Source organism: Meleagris gallopavo, chromosome 1, assembly GCF_905368555.1.
Source record: "Meleagris gallopavo chromosome 1, MGAL_WU_HG_1.1, whole genome shotgun sequence".
In the NCBI taxonomy this organism is placed as follows: Eukaryota; Metazoa; Chordata; class Aves; order Galliformes; family Phasianidae; genus Meleagris; species Meleagris gallopavo.
The window spans coordinates 68,448,301-68,467,460 of NC_139404.1; the positions used below are offsets into that span (position 1 = coordinate 68,448,301).

Consider the following 19,160-nt stretch of genomic DNA (forward strand, 5'->3'; position numbering starts at 1 on the left):
TAGGATGTGGCTCCCTCTCCATTTTCAGCTCCTTCCTTCTCTGTGAGCTGAATGAAGAGAAGCACCAGAAGGACATGTAGGATTGGGTTGAGGACATTATCTGCTCTGCTTATGGAAGTGGTGAGATGAACGAATGAAGATGCATGGGCCAAGCAGATGCAGGTGGCTGGAGAGCTGTTAGAGACAGGGAAACTGAAAATATAGTCCAGTGCTTATGGTGTTCATTTAGAGATAAAATTCAGACTTCTTCATGATAGCACATATTTTGTCCAAGGATTATTCAAGATCTTGCTGGTAAAACTACCTTGTGACTTTTCAGAATTGGCTTGAAGCCACTCAGGTTGAAAAACAGCTTGACTCTTGCTCTGTCTTCCTGGCAGTGTTCCCTGCAAATAAATTGCACAACACAACCACCCCTAGGTGTGTTTTTGAAAGTGTGAGATCCTCTCTGTCACTTTTAAGATGTTAGGATATGATGGTGCATGCAGGCGGCTGAATAGGTTTACAGCAGCCCTGACAGGCAATTAAATCCGAAAGGGTTTTTCTTACAGCACAGCTTTGGGGAGCACATTGTGAATTCCCTTCTGAGCCACTTGCTTTCTACCAGCATTACAGCAGGATCTTGATGGAAACTCTGGGATTTGTGGAGTTGGATGGGAGTCACATACAACTACTGGTTCCTCTTATACTACGAGAGGAAACTGGTGCCTTTTTTCAGGGCGATAAAACCCGCCCTAGATGCTTTTGAGATTTCCAGAGCACTTGAGCACAGAATCATTTAAAGCACCTCTCAGGCCTGCAGTGCAACTCTCCACAGAAACATCTGAGCTAGCGGCGAAGAAAACACCCTGCAGACCTGAAAGTGTGATGGTATTGCTACACCAGTCTGGGTGTGCTGACTCACACAGTCAGCACCTTCTTAATCTGGGCCATGAGACAGCTCTTCCACAGCGCTGTGCTGGGTCCCTGATGAGTTAGGGGGGTGACACAGCAGTGCACCACACAGTGCTATGCAGACCATTGCAGGTGGCTATGAGAGGGCATGGGTTGGTGGTGGGTCTTGGTAGGTCAGGTGGTCGGTTGGACTTTGTGATCTTCAAGATCCTTTCCAACTCAATGATTCTACTTAATCATCTATTGTCAATCACTGCTGCTGTGCTGCAGAACTTCTGGAGGTGTTCAGGCACGTGGAAGTGCCTGGCTCCTGCTGGTTGCTTGGGCTTTGGATGAATTGAGCTGCTCTCCTTGTACTTGTTTGCAGTGTCATGAAATGCTGTTTTAAATCATCACACGTACACTATGATCTTTTGAGCCTCGGATAATGGGAAAATTGCTAAATCTGCACTTTCTACCCCATGCACGGGGTCCGCGGCCGAGAAACGCAGAGACGAGAGCTTCCCACCGAGCTACACTGTACTGACCTGGACCACAACGCAGCACCCACCACAACCTCCCCCCCTCACCTACAGACTCAAACGCGCGGGGCCTCGAGCAGCCTCCTGGCCTCAGCGTGCCGCTGCCGCGCCCCGAGGCGGGGCCTCCTCTGAGGCCACCCGCGGATTGGCTGTGCAGCCTTTTGCCATCGCGACGCGGCGAGGGGCGGCGGGCGATTGGCGGGCGGGCGGCGCTGGGCGAGGCCGCCATGTAAAGGCGCAGAAGGGCCCCGCCAGCCGACCGGCGGGGTGACCGCGGGAGTGGTGCCGGCCCGGTGCGGCGGCGCCCTGCCTCGCTGCTGGCCATGCTGGACCGCGAGCGCGGCTGGAGCGTTTCTTTTGCCGGCTGCGGCTTCCTGGGCGTTTACCACATTGGTGCGGCCACCTGCCTGCAGGAGCACGCCCCGCACATCATCCGCGACGCCCGGCATATCTACGGCGCCTCGGCCGGGGCGCTGGCCGGTGCCGTGCTCGTCGGAGGCGGCTCTCTGGGTCGGAGCGGGGCGGGCGGGCGGGCGGACGGGCGGGGGCGGTGGTGGCAGCGGCAGGCTGGGTGCGGGCGGGGCCGGCGGCGCGGCGTTGGCGGGCCGCGTTCCTGCTTGATCGACCTTGTCCGTCCGGCAGCCCGCCGAACTGAGCGGTGCCGGCTGCCCGCGGTTGTGCAGGGGTCGGGGCGGCGCTGAAGGCTGTGCGGGAAGCGCCTCTCACGGCCCAGCCTGCGGCTGGAGGCAGCGCAGGGCGCCTTGCTGAGAAACGAGCGCGTCCCTGCTCCGGTTACCTTTGCGCTAGAGTTTCAGTTAGCTTTGCTCTGCTGCTCCTATAGCTTTGCTTGCCTTCCCTTGGGGTGAGGCTGAGTGAGGTGCGATCAGCGCTGAGGTTGGCTTCAACGCGCTTCTCTTCTCTGGCCTCGGTATTGCCAGCTAGACAGTGGGTTGGTTAAGGTGGTTGGTGTTGATTTAAGGTGGTTGATGTTAATAAGTTGTTAGGAACAACTCCGGAGGGAACTTGGGCACTGGAAAAGGCTCTCCAGGGTCGTGGCACTGAGCTGCTGAAGTTCAAGCAGCGTTTGTCACAGCTCTCAGGAGTGGGGGTTTGGTTTTGGGTGGTTCTGTGTACAGTGCAGTGGGTTGGACACCATGATCACCGTGAGTCTCTTCCAGCTCAGGATAGCTAGGTGTTCTACCAGTCTGGCTGTAATTTAAGAAATCGAGTTAGTGCTATTTTGTGTCTGTCCCAGATATTTCTTGATGACAGATACTAGTTTGCGAGTAAATGCAGTCTCTCTTATGAAATATTGCTTGCCTGGCAGTGTGAGAAGCGTACCACGCTTCCACCTATTGAGGGCTTGTGAGAACCCCAAAATATTGGCCTAGTAAATTTAACATGTTGAATTGTTAAAGCAGCTTGATACAATAAAATATTAAGCCGTTTTAAATAGCAGCTAGAATGTGTTTTGAGAAGCGTATGAAATTCCTGCGAATCTGTTAATGATTTTCCTTTTAAAACAAAAAGATCTATTGCATAAAGGCTTGTGACTCAAAAGTGAGAGTCTTTGTTCGTGGTACCCCTAACAGGCTTAGAACTGTAAGACTGTATATTTACATTTCAGAGGGAGAGGAGGAAACAATGAGAACATGTTTTGAACTGAGAGAGGGTTTGGTTTTTCTCTTCAGAATTCTGGGGAGCTCTTCACTAAAATGACAAAAGATCTCTGCCTGCAAAGGGCTGATGCGGTGAAATGCTTCTCCCTGCTGCTCAGTCGCTGGTCTCTATCACTTCTGATTAATTTCTTCAAGGCTCTAGCAATACACTTGCACTACTTAAATGTTTCAATTGAGCCTGAAGGTACTAATGTAACACATGAGTTGTTACGAGCTTGATACCAGCTTTTAAAACAAATGATGTTTGTCCACAGTAGTGATTTAGTTTTAGTACATGTCTGGTATTAAGTTCTAATTAATTGTAGATTACTTGAAAGGTCTAGGAAGCTGCATTGAATGTTAAAAATGCTTATAAGCTGAAAAACAATTCATATTGCTCATCTGAAAATATTTGGTATCAGCAGCTTTTAAGAATTTTAGTATTTTAAGAACTAAGACTCGAAAACTTCATTTTATTCCAACATCATCTCTTTTTAATGTGCCAAGAGGAATTATCTGTAAATAATAGAATAACTAGCATGTGTGTTTGTGAGCATACCCCTGGTACTAAGCTTTATGGGTGAGTGTCTCTCCTAGAAATTATCTTTTCTAAAGACACTTGAGGTTATTAGAAGACATCAAAAGCAGCCACGTTCTAAGATCTTTGAATTATTACAATAAGAGGGAACACCCATGTTAATTCTGCATCCTTTTACTGCTAATTTTGTATGGTTCTGTGAAAGCAGAGGGTTACCATTAAGGTTTTAAGAAACATTATAATAATTTCATATACTTCTTTAGTTTGTACTGTGTAGCTCTTTTACACTGATATGGTGTAATACACAGTATTTATTTCTGCAGTTGTGGCTGTATGTCCCACGTTTTCACAGTTGCCATGCACTGTAGGAAGAAAGATAGTCAGCTCTTCTGAGAGATGTGTGGTGGAAGGGCGAGCAGCAGGGGCACAGCTGGAGCATGGGGAACTCTGAGCAGATACTGGGAAATATTGATGATGGGCAGACAGTTGAACTGGATGATCTGAGAGGTCTTTTCCAACCTTGGTGATTCTAAATGTAAGCAGCCACTGAACATGGGGAGGAGGAGGGGGGGGTGGAAAGAGTTCTTAGCTGGGCTGAGGGGGAAACTTTCTACCGTGAGATCAGGGAAAGATGAAGGGAGGAGGTTGGAGGTGGCTGTACATCAGAGGATGATGTGCATTTTAGGTTGATCCAAACATGGGCCATTGAGGTGCTCACAGTTTAGATCTTCTCCATAGGTGTCTTGGATACCTGATATTTTTGTGATGATGTGGTCACCCACACAGATGGCCATGCTTAAAAGAAAACTATGTGACTTAGTATGCTAAGAAAGGTTGAAGTATTATTACATGAGAGGAGAAAATAATACTATAAAAAAACAATATTTTCAAAAAAACTGAACTCAGAAGCTTAAGCGAAGTTCTTTCTAGTGCAGTGTTGATGGTTAGGTTGGTAAGTTGAATGCTATCTGTTCTAGAAAGAAGCTATGCAAGTTAAAATTTGCAGGTTCTGACCATATTTGTGGGTGACCTTGTAATGTATCACTCAGGTTAATGACCTGTTATTTTGACCTTCCTTCCCCCTGCTCCCCTTCCGCTTTCAAGCTGACTGGCTTATCAGGCAGTATCCCCAAAGTATGCCCTGGAGGAGCATAATAGTCAGTATTTAAACAAAACTTTGTCAGGTGGATGAGCTGTTGTGTTAGTCCTGTTAAACATGACTGTGTGTGTGATTGTTAGAGCACTTTAGGTGTTCTGTAGGAACAATGGTTCTCTGTAGTGGTTTGCTCTAGTTTCTAAATGCTGATTTAATTGGAGAAAATTTAAGCCAATAACTAACAGACATTTTATTAAAAAAAAAAAACAAAAACAAAAACAAAAAAAAACACACCTATTTAGGTGAAGACCTGTGTTGCAAATCTCCACTGTGTTCCTTACTTTACTTTGCTTTAAAAACTTACTCTGCTGAGGTTCCCTACCTAAGTTTCCACTAAATGTTTCCTTTACTGTGTCCTGTAACCCTGTAACAGTATGTGTTGTTAATGCCAAACAAATTCTGTTAGCTGTGATGAACCAAGGCTTCTTCAGCAGAGATAGTGTGTTAAGTAATCTTTTTGGATATTACATATGGAATAGTCTGTGCTGGTGGAAGGTTACTCATTTTCGTTTCTTCTTAAAGAACATATTTCCAGAATGAATAATTTTTAATAGGAGTATTTCACATGGGTGTTTTACATCTGCAATCTATGCGGAAATAACAAATATAAATAACTTAGTGGCTGGGTCCTCACCAGAACACAACTATTAGAATGTCTTAGTGACTTTTTTTTTTTTCCCCTCCTCAGGAAGCTCAGTTAAACACTGATGGGCTGTTAGTTTCTGTGTTAAAAATCTCTTGATATTTTTTTTCATGCTGACAGCCAGTTGGAGCTCTAGACATGCTTTAGTAATGGAAGTGTGGGTTTTGTTTGTTTTTACTTCCATCTTTAAATGAAATGTGTTTTATTTGCAGCTGAAGCATGCGCAGATGTTCTGGCATTAGCCAAAGAAGCTAGAAAGCGGAATCTTGGTCCTTTGCATCCTTCATTTAATGTGATAAAAATAATAAGAGATGGCTTGATGAGAAATCTGCCAGAAAACACTCACCTGTTGTCATCGGGCAGATTGTGCATTTCACTAACTAGAGTCTCAGATGGTAAAAACACACTGATATCTAATTTTAATTCTAAAGAAGAAGTTGTCCAGGTATGTTTGTTTTTGGCAACTTTGAGGTTTTGGTAGTCTTGAGTCCATTTAATGTCTTCTGTTGCATTTTGATTTTAAACAAGATATCTTAAGTCGCTGTTAACTTTGACTGTACTTTAAAAATTAATTCAAACTTTGTTATGACACTCATTTACAAGTTTTTCCAGTTAATGTAACTATGAATGGAGTGAGTAGGTGTGCAAGAGATCAGTCTTAAAAACAGATATGCCTTTAAAGTGATTTGCATCTAAAGCAACTGTATTTGTCACAAAGAATATTTTGCAAAGTTATTCTTAGAAAAGCAGTGGTCAGGAAGCATTAAAAAGTAGCTCTTTTTAAATAATTTCTTAATATCAGTGTAAAAGCTAGTACAATATCATTCCTCTGGAATCATGCAGGTTTCCTGAAGTGGTTATATGGCTTACTCAGAAAATGTGTACCTTGAATGAATTAAAGTAAACTTTTTCTTTCTAATTAACATTTCTACAGATGGTCTTCTTGTAAATCTTTTTTTTCTTTCAAGATGAAATGTTATTACATTAATAACAAAATTGAATGTCCTCATCCTTTGTATGAAATAATATTTGATTATAACTTCTTTTTTTTTTTTGTAATTATGTAAGAGTTTTTTATTTTGTTGCTTGTTCAGTTAGCTTTGCTAGCACTTGAAGAGATAAATATAAGTGATAATTTCAGTAACAGAGCAGTTACTGTTTAATTTATATAATCTCGTTTTCCCACAGGCATTGATCTGTAGTTCATTTGTCCCAATTTATTGTGGCCTAATTCCACCATCATTTAGAGGTGTGGTAAGTCTCTGTTAACAGCTGGAACTATTTTTAGATCTTCTGAAAATAAAAGAAGAAAGTGTATATTCTTTTTTGTTATAATAGTATAAAAAATCCTCTCATCAAAGCACTTAGTACTGTACCTATATGTTTGTTACAAGTTGCTTGTCTGTTTCCATTAATGCATATAATCTCATGGTTACACAATCTCTTGATACTTCATGGCTATCCTGAGTTTTTTACTAAGTTGTGTTTTCTTTCCTTCCAAATCTCATTTCCTTTAAACAAGGAGAGGGGAGGAATGCATGAAAAAAGAAAGAACATTTAAAAAAAAAAAAAAAAAAATCCTTAAAAGTGTTGATTACAGTCTGTTCTTGAGGCTATCTGTAAGTACGTAAAGGTCAAGGATAGCCAGGAAATGCTTAAATTAAAGCAAAAGTGATTAGAACTGTATGGGGACTTTTCTTTATCTGTACTTCTAAACCTTGTATGTCTTTTTAAACTCCTCCAGATTAAAGGTGTTATGAAAACAGGACGTTGGACTGAATCCAAGGTTTAGGTGGATCCAGGATTATCTGGCTCTTCAGTCCTTGTCACCAGACAACAATGTTATTTTAAAAGACCTCATTCAGAGTACAAACATGCACAAGTGATGCTTTATTTGGCCTTATTTTGAGGAAAGGGAGAGGGGAGGGACCTTATCCTTTTGTTATTTGCGATGACTTTGGTATCATTTTAATGCTTAGGAGACATGTTGTAACTTGGTAAGAATATTATCCTACTCCTGTAGGACTTAAATACTGTAGAATGTCCAATATTTAAACTTCGTAGATTCTTGCCATTTAGTGGCTTGGTGCTTCCTGCACATAATACAGAGACTTGTGGGAAATGTTTAATAAGTGTGCAATACTAGCAATATGAACAGCTCTTTGCCTGTGTGCATATGCTGCAACAACTGAAGTTTGGAGTATTTTCAGAGCATTACCCTTCCAGACTATGTTGCGTTCCATTTGACAGCGTCAGCAGAAGAAGCAGGTTTGCTGAAGGACTTCGTAATATAAAACAACCTCAGTCCTAGGCTAGCTATTCTCTAACTGGTAGAACTGCAGGAGGCTGGTTTCTGTTGGATTTGAGGTCCTTCCCCAACATGAAGTTTCTTTCTGCCTTCTTTTCTCCCTTTTGTCTTTAGTAAGAGACAGTTACGTTGTGACAAGGCACACCAGGCTAGTGTGCACTTAGCAAAGTGAGTGATTGAGATCTACCAGTCTTTCACTTGCTGGGGAAAAAAGGGATCTAAGTAGAGGTCATCTTTTTACCTAACTGCCAGTTGTGAAGCGTGTTGGGTTGATGCTTGTTGTTGTATTTTGTTTGGTTTTTGTTTTATACCTTTCAGGTATTTTAGATTCAAAACATGTTAAGGGGATCAGGTAGGCAGAAACTGCAAAAAAAAAAAAAAAAAAAGCAAAAAAAAAAAACCTCAAAAATAATAATAAAAAAAAAAAACCAAAACCAAAAACAAAACAACCAACAAAAACAGTTGCCATTGCCCCCCCCAAAAAAACCAAAACAAAAACCAAAAAAACCCACTGAAAACCAACCAAATAATTTAGGCATGTGCTTCTACGTCTGAATAATTTAATGAGAAGGCTGCATTCTGTGGCTGTGCATTTCCTTCTTGGCCATACATCTTATGATGATTCCACAAAGGGTTTGGTGATTGCATTATATGCCTGTAGGAAGTTTGTCAGCAGCTGCTTACTGCTGGGTCTAAAGAGTGTCCAAGAAAGCTGACAGGTAGGGACAGGCTTCTCTAGAAGAGTATGTTGAATAAATTGCTCTGAGCTGTCCTTTTCCTCATTCCTAATTTGTTTCTCACAGTGCTTGGGGAGCAAGCATCAATCCATATTAAATTGCTTTGAGCAGATTGCTCCTGCTGAAAACCACCTTGCCTTTCCGTTTTATAAAAGGACCCACAGGTTCTGTCTGACGCCTGGTTAGGAAGGAGGAAAATGGAGCCAGTGGAATAGCAAAGTTGGTAAGGAGGTGATCTTTTGATGCTGTTAGAATATCTGTCAAAAAATGGCCCCGCTGGAGAGAAGGCTACTGTGAGTGACTGGTTAAGTTTTGCAGCTGCTGCATTGCAGATCTGTTACCTCAGTGTAGAACTTTTCAGTTCTTGGATCCTGAAACATTTGAGATGATGATCCATTAAAACTGTGGTCATGGGCAGCTGAACACACAAAAAAGTACAACTTGGGAAACTTCTAAACTTGTGTGCAAAGCTTTGTTTCACTTTTATTTGCAATTTTGTAATGTCTGAATATTTATCATCCTTTGATTGCAAATTCTAGTTGCAAGAGCACTTAAAAGCAACTCATTTTAAACAGAATGTTTTAATAGTGAGGAACCTAAAACTTTGAAGTGTAGAGCTATTCTCTTCTGTTCTTTCTACAGAAGCACCGTGGTACCTCTTAGGTTAGTGCAGTTCTTTGAGGAAGAGGAGACAATTGTGCCAGTTACTTTAGAGCACGTTGTGTGGGATTATCATCCTTAAAATGGATTTGCTCTTTCTTAAACATACCGAAGAAATCCCAAATAGAACACTCAGATTTTCTGTGGAACTACAGGATAAAGCATGCTATTCAAAATGTTTAGTCTGGGAGCATAGCAGAGACCGTTCTGCTAGTTGTAAATGCTACTTAATTCCTACATGGGAAATCTGCTAGCTAGAAAATGTCAGTGTTCTTTTTACTTTTAATCTTTGCAGCGCTATGTGGATGGAGGAATCAGTGACAACTTGCCTCAGTATGAATCTAAGAATACCATCACCGTTTCACCTTTTGCTGGGGAGTGTGATATCTGTCCAAAGGGGAATTCTGCCAACTTTCATGAAATGAATGTGACTAACACCAGCATTCAGCTCAGTTTGGGGAACCTTTATCGTTTAACGCAAGCACTCTTTCCACCAGAGCCTAAGGTAAGTCACTGCCTTCATGTATTTTTTAGCAAAACGTTTTTCTGTATAAAAGCTTTGCTTTTGCACAAAGCTCTGGGAATCTCAGCACTTTATCTGGTCATATAAAGTTTTCTCGTGACACTTCTTATTTGCATTATTCATAGTCTGTGCTAGTAGGTGTTGTTTTTTTTTTTTTTGTTTTGTTTTTTGTTTTTTTTTTTAGTTATTCTGACATAAATTGGCGTTGTCTTGCTCTATTTCTTTAGGAATTACCACAGGATTCTATCATAAAATCCACACTGGTAAATTAATAACTGTCAGTTTAGAGTCCTTTCATGTTTACCTGTTAACCAGCTTCTTTGGAACTTTGCAGAAGTTCTAAACTATTTACATTAGATATTAGTCTTGCTAAGCATTTAATTGCAGACTTGATGAGGGAAATCACTAGAATTGCAGTTGCTGAAGCTGAAAAAAAATTGAAAACAGTCTGCCAGTTGACATGGGATACACTACAGAGAAGTAATGTTTTGATCGCTGTAGATGCTTTTTCTTTTAACCACTTTGAAAAAGAAAAACATTAAATTCTACTTATGTATATGTTAATTTTTTTCTTTTGTCCAGGACTACTGTGCACATTAGTAGGTGAGCTGGTGTTGCATCTGCTGAATGTGGAAGGCTGAGTTTGAGCTGGAACATGAGAATTGCACAGCTGACCTCTTGTAGTTCTGGGAATTGGGAAGAATGGGGAGGGAAGAGGGGAATTGATGTATTCTACCAAGCCATCCTGTTGCTTTGTTACTTGCTTCTGACATTATGCTAAAGACATGAAATGAGAGGAAGTTCTTCTAAGCCATTAGAATGCTGTCCTTTTTACTGAATGATTCAGCGCATCTGTTGGAGATGACAGATAAGCAGTCGTATGTGTGGCTGTGTGTGTCACACAGTAGGCTTATTAACCTGAATCTATAGGATTACGGCAACTGTAAGAATTTTACACTAACAAGGGTGAAAGATAGTTGTAAGTGGCTTTTTATTTTATAGACTCTTGATCTGAATTTTGAATTACTTTTATTTGGTTATTTGGCTGACTTGTTTACCCTCTGCTTACAGGTACTAGGAGAGATCTGTGAGCAAGGATATTCAGATGCTTTTAAATTCTTGAAAGAGAATGGTATGTTACTCTTGTGGATAATTATTGGTGATATGTTGTTAACCTGTGTGGTTTTTGTTGGTGTTATTTCTTTAGAAAGGGTTGAGGGGGGGATCAAGGGGTTTCATAACTTATAGTCTCATTCTCAATTTCAGCTGGTAGAAATCATACAGTTTTAACTACTTGTCTGAGGTAGTTGTCACACAAAAACTGCACTTTAGAGTTTTCAACATTCTTGTATTAAATCGGTACTTGTATCGTTTAGTGAAACTATCAAAGAATTCTACTCATAATTCTAGGAAAACTATATCAGTTTCTTTTGCCTTAATACCAAAGGATAGGAGTAGACTATGCTCTTGTGCAATTTGCATCTTCTTATTTCCTCTCTTGTACTGTCCAAGTAAATTTATAGGAAAAACATTACAGTCCAGAACTGGGAACTGTCTAACAATAGTATTAAATAAGTAATGGATAAATCCTTTGTGTATATCATAAAAGACTTTATGAGTAGTCTTACAATGTAGCAGTTACTGGGATCCAGACCAGTTTAGGAATAACTGAAAGATCTTCTCTTTCTCCTGAATCAAAGTAAAATAATTATGAATCTCACTCCTTGCTCAAATTTGAGACAGACAAGTTAAAAACAATCATTTACTATTTAGCATGGAGATAACTGTATGTATGAGATGCTATCCTCATACTCTTTGGGTGCAGAAGCAAATAGTCCTGGGTCAGATGATAGGAATGGAAATTATGATCTATGTACTATTAGAGTTAGTGCCAGCTAATGTGCTGTAATGTAGTTGTAGCTTGATGTGCTTGTTGCTTATTCTCTAAGCACACATTATTCCTGCTTCCTTGAAACAATTTCTTCATGTTCAAGAACATCCCAGTTCTGCTTAAGAGCTTAATTTCTAGTAATATTGTTAAATAATTTTTAAGGGAGTCCCACTTTAGATCCTTTGCAAGATAATTAAAAGCACAACTTTTTGCAGACACAAATATGCCTATAGCTTGGGGCTGCCCATGCTAAGATAGGCTGTGTTCATGTACTGCACCTATGAGTTTTTTGTGTGCACGCTTCCATCTGATGCTGTATCTGAGATTGCTTGCAGGTCTTTTGTGGAGTCTTCTCACATCTCCTATGCATTGCACTATTTGTCCTCATTCTCATACTACTGATGTGATACTTCTGTTTTTACCACAGCCTTTCCAAACTCTTTAGTTATGCATCTACTTTCTCGTTAAGCTGTTTCAACTATAGGAGCTCCTATTTTTTTTTCCCCATCCAGAACACTTTGATACACATAACTTCTCTGCTAAAGTCTTTTGTATATACTTTTGACACTTATCAGCTACAAATGCTAATTTAGTTTAGTTTACTTTGAATGTATCTTAATATTTAGCCTCCTTCCTTTTGTACCTTGTGACAGCACCTCAAAGTATTCTTACGATACCTTCTGTGTCAGATTTCCCATTCTAGTCTGATGCATTGTAGATGTTTTCTTTCAAATGAAAATAAGTCAGTTTTCCTCATCTTGTCTAAACTATTTGCTTTGCTGCTGGAAAACTACTTTGGCAAATGACTATGTTTCAGATTCAGTTTCAATTAATTGTTCACTTTTTTCATTTGCTTTAGAATTTCTTTTAAAGTAAGATCTAAATCCCTACAAGAGTAGGCATAATGATGAATAAATCTTTGTATGCTTATAAGAACAAGTGTATTTGACATTAGGTAGGTAATGTTCCTTCAGGATAAGACCTCCTGTAATGATAAACAAAGTACAGGTACTCTGAAGACCTGTGAATTGAGCCTAAGTGGAAGCTCTTGACTCTTCCAGGTATTCTCAATGACTCAATTTATGTCAGCTTGTCCTTCACAAAAACAAATCCTCATGAAGCTGCACAACACATTGGCTATATGAAGACAAAAAATATGTCTGAAAACAACAGAGTAGAAACTTCACAGGTGGAAGTTCTTGGTGACCAGCTGAAGCAAAATCCGTGGCCTCTGGAGAAGAGCATATTTGAGAGTTTACCTCCTAGGCTTCGTAAAGGTACATTCTTCAGACTGTGTTCTGTAACTTTAAATGGCAAATAGTGATTTTTCCATCTTACCCCTCAACCTTACTCTAATCTTACAATTTACAAAAGCTATTTTATTTAATTGTATTACTCCCTATGACATCAGAGATCAGCTGAACTCAGAAATGTTCTCAAAGTATGTAGAAAATGGAAATGTGTATCTTGATTTAGCTACAAGAATAAGACTGAAACAGGGCAAAGGAGTCACTTTGTGGAGACATGAATTAAATTCTCATGTAGTTTTGAATTTAGTTTGTAAGTCTACAGTATCTTTGTAAATGTATATTTAACAATAAAGTTAAACTTCAAATTCAAACACTGGTTACCCCTGTCTTATTTTTATTATCATACTTCAGTAGATTTCTAATTGCCTGGTTTTCCTGTTGTCTTAACAAGGTTTTAATAGACCAGGAGCACTTCTGATATTTCTTAGTCTATAATTGTTACCAAAATTTTGTTGTGGATGCTGATCAGTATTTTCAAGATCTGAAATTTGTAGTCTTAGTGACTTAGGAGAATAAAATATGAAGTGTGAAACTTCTGAAAGCTGTATATAAAAACTGGAACATGTGGAACTCTAGAATTTAAACTTCTTAAAGTTCCACAGTTTCAGACAAGGCAAGAATGCTGTCTGAAATACATAAGGTTCACATCTCCAAAAATACTTACATCTCATAAGAAGTTAATACTTAAATTTACTGCTTAACAGTTCTGAGTAATGTCTTTTTATTTGTGCTATTAACCAGTGCTTCCCATATTTTAAAATAGCATTGAGAGTACTTATCAGAAGTGCCTTGAGATTGCTTCTTCCAGTTTCTATCTGAGCCTTATTCAGTAATACTTGATCATACTGACTGAAGATTACCAAAACTTGAGTGAAATAATTGAACAGTTTCCAAACAGTCTAACATCTTTCTCAAACACAATTACTCTTAAGCGCTTCAGGAAGCTTGTAAAGAACCAAATGGATTCTATGCTCAGTTCTCTAAACTCTTCCCAATGCGGGTGATATCCTATCTGATGCTACCATATACATTACCTGTGGAGTCTGCTTATTCTGCTGCTTTACGGTAAGAAAGTTTTCATGAACCACTTGGTAATTGCACTTGAGTACAATTGAATGCTTATTCAGTTTTATAGATACTCTGGTACTCTGTAATTCAAATGTAAACTGTCCAAAGAGTTATTTTTACCTACATAAGGTGCATCCTCCTAAAGCCTCTACAATCTATATAAATAATCCTGCTAAGAAAAAGTCTAAATAATGAATTTACTGCTAAAAGCTGTCTTTTAATTCCTCAAAAGAAGCACCCTTAATCCTGTGATTGGGCAGGTTATTCAGTACTATTTCTGTATTCTGCAGTGGTATTTGAACTCCATCTGGAGTTCTGTGCTTTTGCTTCTTCCTGAAGTCAGGAATGAAATCTAAGAGCTTCTTTGCCAAATGAACTTTCTTATTGGACTTGCTTAGGTTTACTGAGGGTTGTTCTCTTGAAACAGTGCTGATTTTAAAGGTTTTCTGACTCTTGCAAAGAAGGAACTATACTCCATGCACCCTAAACTGTTGTGTTGCTTAATTGAATTCTAATATTTGCACTACACATGCTTTTACCTTACTTTGAAAATACTAGAAGAAATCATATGTTCTGTAAACAGATCCAGGTAGAACTCCAGTAAAATATTTCCCTGTGCCACTTAAAATGATGCAGAAGTGCCATGTTTCTCAAATGAGAGGCAATCAACAGACTTACGTGAGGTTTTTCCCCTCTCCCCCTCCTCCAGTGTAAATGACTTGTTAGGAGCATCTTAAGGGGAAAAGGCAAAAAACATTTGTAACATTATTCTATGTCTGCCTTCATTGTTCTTCCATTGTGCTTTTCTTTTGTTCTTGTTTCCCATGTAACATTTAAACTCACCAGGAAGTTCCTACTACACAGAGGGCTGAAAGAGGAATTTTTTGTAGTCTACCTAGAATTTGGTAGAATGCATATGCTGGTCAGATGCTCAGCATAGATCAGAGACCTAGTGATATGTGCTGCTCTTTTCTTTAGGTTGTTGAGAAGAGATGAGTGAATTAGATGGAATTCTAAAGAGGTTGTGAAGATCTGGAGATACTGATGAGGGAGTTAACACGGCTGTTGTTCTCTCCAAGCTGTTTTGTTGGATGCATTATGTAGGAACATAACGTGAGCTCTCTTTACAAACTAACTTGTGTATTTTGGTTGTAGGTTAGTAAACTGGTTTCCTGACATGCCTGCTGATGTTCGATGGATGCAAGAACAACTTCTTCAGATTGCTGGTACAGTTTATTCCCAGGCAAAAAAGAGGCTGTTCTGTACATCCAGGTAAACTGGTGTGCTGCTGCATGCAAATTATGTATTTTTAAAAGCTCTCTCTTAACAGAGCTTCAAATACTAATAAGTTTCCCTCTTAAAAGGATTTGATAATTTTCTCAAGAGTAGCATTAAATGGTTCTTATTGCTTCTGACTCTTATTTGTTAAGTATACTGTATGGAGTTCTTTGTAGTTCATCAGTGACTGCTGTGTGTTGCAGATGACGGGTGTTACCTATTGGTAGAGTTATACTATTTCTCTATTTCCATATAGAGAAATAAAAACCCTCTGTTTCCATGGAAGAGACCTCTTCTGTAACCCAGTTGTAACTAGATACATTATGCTTCTCCTATCAAACTGGTATGGGATTTAACCTTCCAGACTTAATGCTTCTGTTAGTCTTCTTAGTGCTGTGTATATGCAGGAATCAGTGACAACTTGCCCTGGTATGAATCTAAGACTGCCATTTGTTTCACCTTTTGCTGAGGAGCTTAGTGTTTGCGCAGGGATCTTGAACAACTTCTACAAAATAAGATGACAGCCCACATTTTCCATTTAAAATAGATTTGTTGCTGTAACAGTGAGTTGTGCAGCCATGTCAGAGTAGAGCTGGTGTTTGCAGGCTGTCTCTGAAGTCCAAATGGCTATAAAAATGAACTCTCCTAAGATTTGGATTGAGAAGGCAGAAATCTAAACTTAACAGATCAGGATGTGTGATGTGCTACAAATAGCTGAACATCTGCCTGCTGATGGAAAGTAGTGAATGAATCCTTTGTTTTGGTTGGCTTGTAGCTTTTGCTTGACCTGGTAAACTGTGTTAATCTCAATACATAAGCTCTCATGCATTTATCTCTCCATTTTCTTTCAACCACTCACAGCTAGTGACTGTGTAGTACTTGTATGCCTACTGGGTTAAAGCACAGCAATGATCACTACCCACAGAATCATTTACACTGTTAAACTTTGAAGTTTTCTGAAGCCTTTCTTTAAATGGATTGCCCCTTCAGATGGCTAGGTCCGGAGGCTGTGTATGTAGAATCCTGCACTATATTCTATAGGTGACTCTTTGTGGGCTTGTACTGTGTTTGACTATCCATCAAGAACTTACTGCTGCTTTTCTAAAAAGAAATAATCCCATTGTTTTTTCCCTTCTTCCTCCTATGTCTTCAGATCTAGCTTCTCTTTTGCAATCAGACTTAAATCTCATGAAAACTTGAGCAGTTTAGGCATTCTTCTGGGAGCTTCACCAGCTGGGATGGTATCTTCTAGTGCACCTGAAATTCAAGTATAGAAACTGATGTTGAAGCATATGTATGGGCAGTTTGTTTAGAGGAGAGTGAATGGTGTTTTTTTTTTTTTTTTTTTTTTCTTTGTTTCCCTAAAGGCACTGCAAGGGATGAGAGAGAACTTTTAGGGAAAGAAACTGTCTTTCCTGGTGAATGTTGAGACCGTGCTTGTTACTGTCCAGTAATTGCTGTGAGTCATGAGTGGGTAGCTAGGGGAGATCAAAACTGTTCGAGTGGTACCACACCAATTGGGTCTCCCCTTCTAAACATATTAGAACAGTGTGGTGACTTGTAACAATTTTATATATACTTCTGAGGACATCACATAATGATAGGATGCTTTTCTTCTAGATAAGGTTGTTTTAAGATCTTTTTCCTGTTGTTGTGTCCTAACTCATTAAATACATCTAGAATTAACCTTTTCCCTATAGTGTTCTTTGTTATGAAGATTCCCTGTAAGAAATCTGAGTAGTAATAGAGACATCATTTAAATGCTATTGATTTTTATCTTTTTTTTTTTTTTTTGCATTCTTTCTTAAACAGGAAAGACAATTACGCACCACTAAGAAAATGTCAGACTGCTCCATCTGCTGTGGAATTTCATTCTTCATACTGTCATCTTAAAATGCCTCATTCTTCTGCGGATATTGAAACCTGGCTCTGGGAATCTTCATGCTACATGGACTCGGTTATGAAACATGCTTCTCCTAAGACAAAGGAGGAGTCAGACTTAAACTCCTATCCTAATTTTCTCCCGAATTCTGATGAGTCTGGTTTGGAAATAGATTTTGACTCCTCCTCAGAGACAAGCTTCCAAACTGCTCCTGAATATTAATTTGGAAATAGATTCCACAGCTTCCAAAATTCCAATTTGGCAGAGAAATTGAAATCCTAAAGGACTAAAGGTCACTTTGTTTATTGCCAATAAGTCTTAGAAAAATGTTTACAACTTCCTGAGAAATCTGCCTTTGGAATTTTGCTGTTTTACGGATCATTAAAACAGTGGCTCGTATAGGAAGAGACAGACGACGTGCCTGTCAAAGCACCAGCTCAGTAAACTATAGTAAGGTTTGTAGTAAACAACATCTCTCTGGAAATGAGATTTTTGTTTTTTTTTAAATCTACTTTGAGGACAAAAATGTAAATTCTGTAAACATCTTGGTAAACAAGCATTGATAACAAAAGCTTTTTAAAAACATAATTTCCAATAACATGTTTTAGGATCACTTTTATAGCACTTAATGAAACTGGATTTGTACTTCATAAAGGGAAATACGCATTTGTGCTTTTTAGTGGCCTCCTATGTCTGTATGCCTTATGTTAAACATACTGTTCTATTTACGGAAAAGTTGTCTGCATGAGATAGTGTAGGAAAGAAAAGTGTTAGTCTAGGTTATTGTCCATATTGCACAGCTGACAATGACTGCTCAGGTTCCTCTGTGGCTCTTTCCCTTGAATACTTCAGTGGAAAAAGTCATGAGAACTGGGATGCTTTCACCTGAGATGCAATCAGGTAGTTTCAGTGACTTCACAGGACTTCTGTGTACTCAATAAGAGCTTAATATTTGACTAAGTATTGAAAGGCAGGTAAAATAGTGGCTGTGATTAGTAATTTCAGGTGTTAAACTTTATGGCAGATGTTAACGTACCTCAGTGTATATTGAGTGGTGGCTAATGTTTTGGTCTTCTCTCTAATTGCTACCCAATCATTCTTGATCTATCTATTTCACTTGTAGCTCAGGATGTTTTTCTGCTCTTCCTTAGCTTTCCTCTTGCTGCAGGCAAGTTGGGGGGAAGAAAAAAGGGTCCTTTCTGGCTCTGGAAGGCCTGACAGCCCCAGGAGAGTTTTTCAGGAACAATTGTTGCACAAAGCAAACCTGTAAGATTTGGTGGAAGCAGCAGTATCCAGGGACTGTGCAAAGGTCTCAAATAATGGGTTGAAAGTGGACAGGATCACATCTGTATTGAGTGATAAGTGGTGTAATCGCTTCCCTCAACGAAGGTTCTGTGTAAATGTAATAAAGACAGTGTATCAGTGTATGAATACTTCAGGAAAAGTAGTTCCTGTTGAGATTAATGACCAATTTTGCTGTTTTAGTATTGTGTCTTGGGTGTGTCTTTTCCTCTTAAATGGAAGGAAGCAGCTCTGTCTTTGGAGGTCAGGTTGCCACGTGTTTGCAGCAGGTGTGTGATGTTTGGAGGCTTCCTGTGTGTGGATACGAATTCTGGGCAACCCTGCAGGGGCCCAGGGAAGAGATGGAGGGGTGCTCAGGGGGAGCACTGCGGCGAGCGAGGAGCAGGGCTGAGTAACAGTATGTAAGGGAGAGAGAAGGGAATGTTTCCTTCAGGAGTTTCAGTGTGGGTACATAGTTTTCGAGTGTTTCTGCATTGGACCAGCCTTCAAGCAGCTTTTCAGCTGCCATTCCCCTAAGCTTGAAGTACTAAATGGTACAGCATTAAAATGATATTTTGTTGGGGGCCAAACAGCTCCGCTGTCACGTTCTTGTTACGGACACCTGGTGCTATTCTATTTCGCCTGTTCTGTTCCTGTCTAGTGTGTATGTATCCTCAAATGGAAATGTTATTGAAACCACAATTAAAAGATGAAATGTCCGGGTTTGCTGTCTCTGTGCGTTACTTTACGTTCCCGCGCCGCAGGAACACACTCCCAGGAGCGCCACCCTAACTTCCGGTCGAGCTCTCCCG

At 39.8% G+C, this 19,160-nt stretch overlaps 1 protein-coding gene across 3 annotated transcripts; it reads left to right on the forward strand.

Moving 5' to 3' along the window:
• The first annotated feature begins 1,585 nt into the window (after positions 1-1,585).
• On the forward strand, positions 1,586-19,067 carry LOC109370509 (1-acylglycerol-3-phosphate O-acyltransferase Pnpla3-like). Of its 3 annotated transcripts, none has more exons than XM_085232624.1 (9): positions 1,586-1,925; positions 5,623-5,855; positions 6,599-6,664; positions 9,411-9,620; positions 10,710-10,770; positions 12,591-12,806; positions 13,772-13,904; positions 15,063-15,179; positions 16,998-19,067. In XM_085232624.1, exons 1-9 carry the CDS (start codon positions 1,739-1,741, stop codon positions 17,287-17,289), a joined length of 1,515 nt encoding a protein of 504 aa, XP_085088750.1. In that variant the 5' UTR covers positions 1,586-1,738; the 3' UTR covers positions 17,290-19,067. The 3 variants fall into 3 exon arrangements, with proteins under 3 accessions (XP_085088750.1, XP_085088759.1, XP_085088766.1); XM_085232633.1 differs by lacking the exon at positions 1,586-1,925 and adding an exon at positions 1,944-4,146; XM_085232640.1 differs by lacking the exon at positions 1,586-1,925 and adding an exon at positions 1,944-2,343.
• The last annotated feature ends 93 nt before the right edge of the window (positions 19,068-19,160 follow it).

Coding starts and splice junctions, on each gene's coding strand:
- LOC109370509 (XM_085232624.1), top strand. CDS start 1,739: ATGCTGGACCGCGAGCGCGGCTGGAGCGTTTCTTTTGCCGGCTGCGGC. Junction 6,665..9,410: donor CACCATCATTTAGAGGTGTG/GTAAGTCTCTGT, acceptor TAATCTTTGCAG/CGCTATGTGGATGGAGGAAT. Junction 15,180..16,997: donor AGGCTGTTCTGTACATCCAG/GTAAACTGGTGT, acceptor TTTCTTAAACAG/GAAAGACAATTACGCACCAC.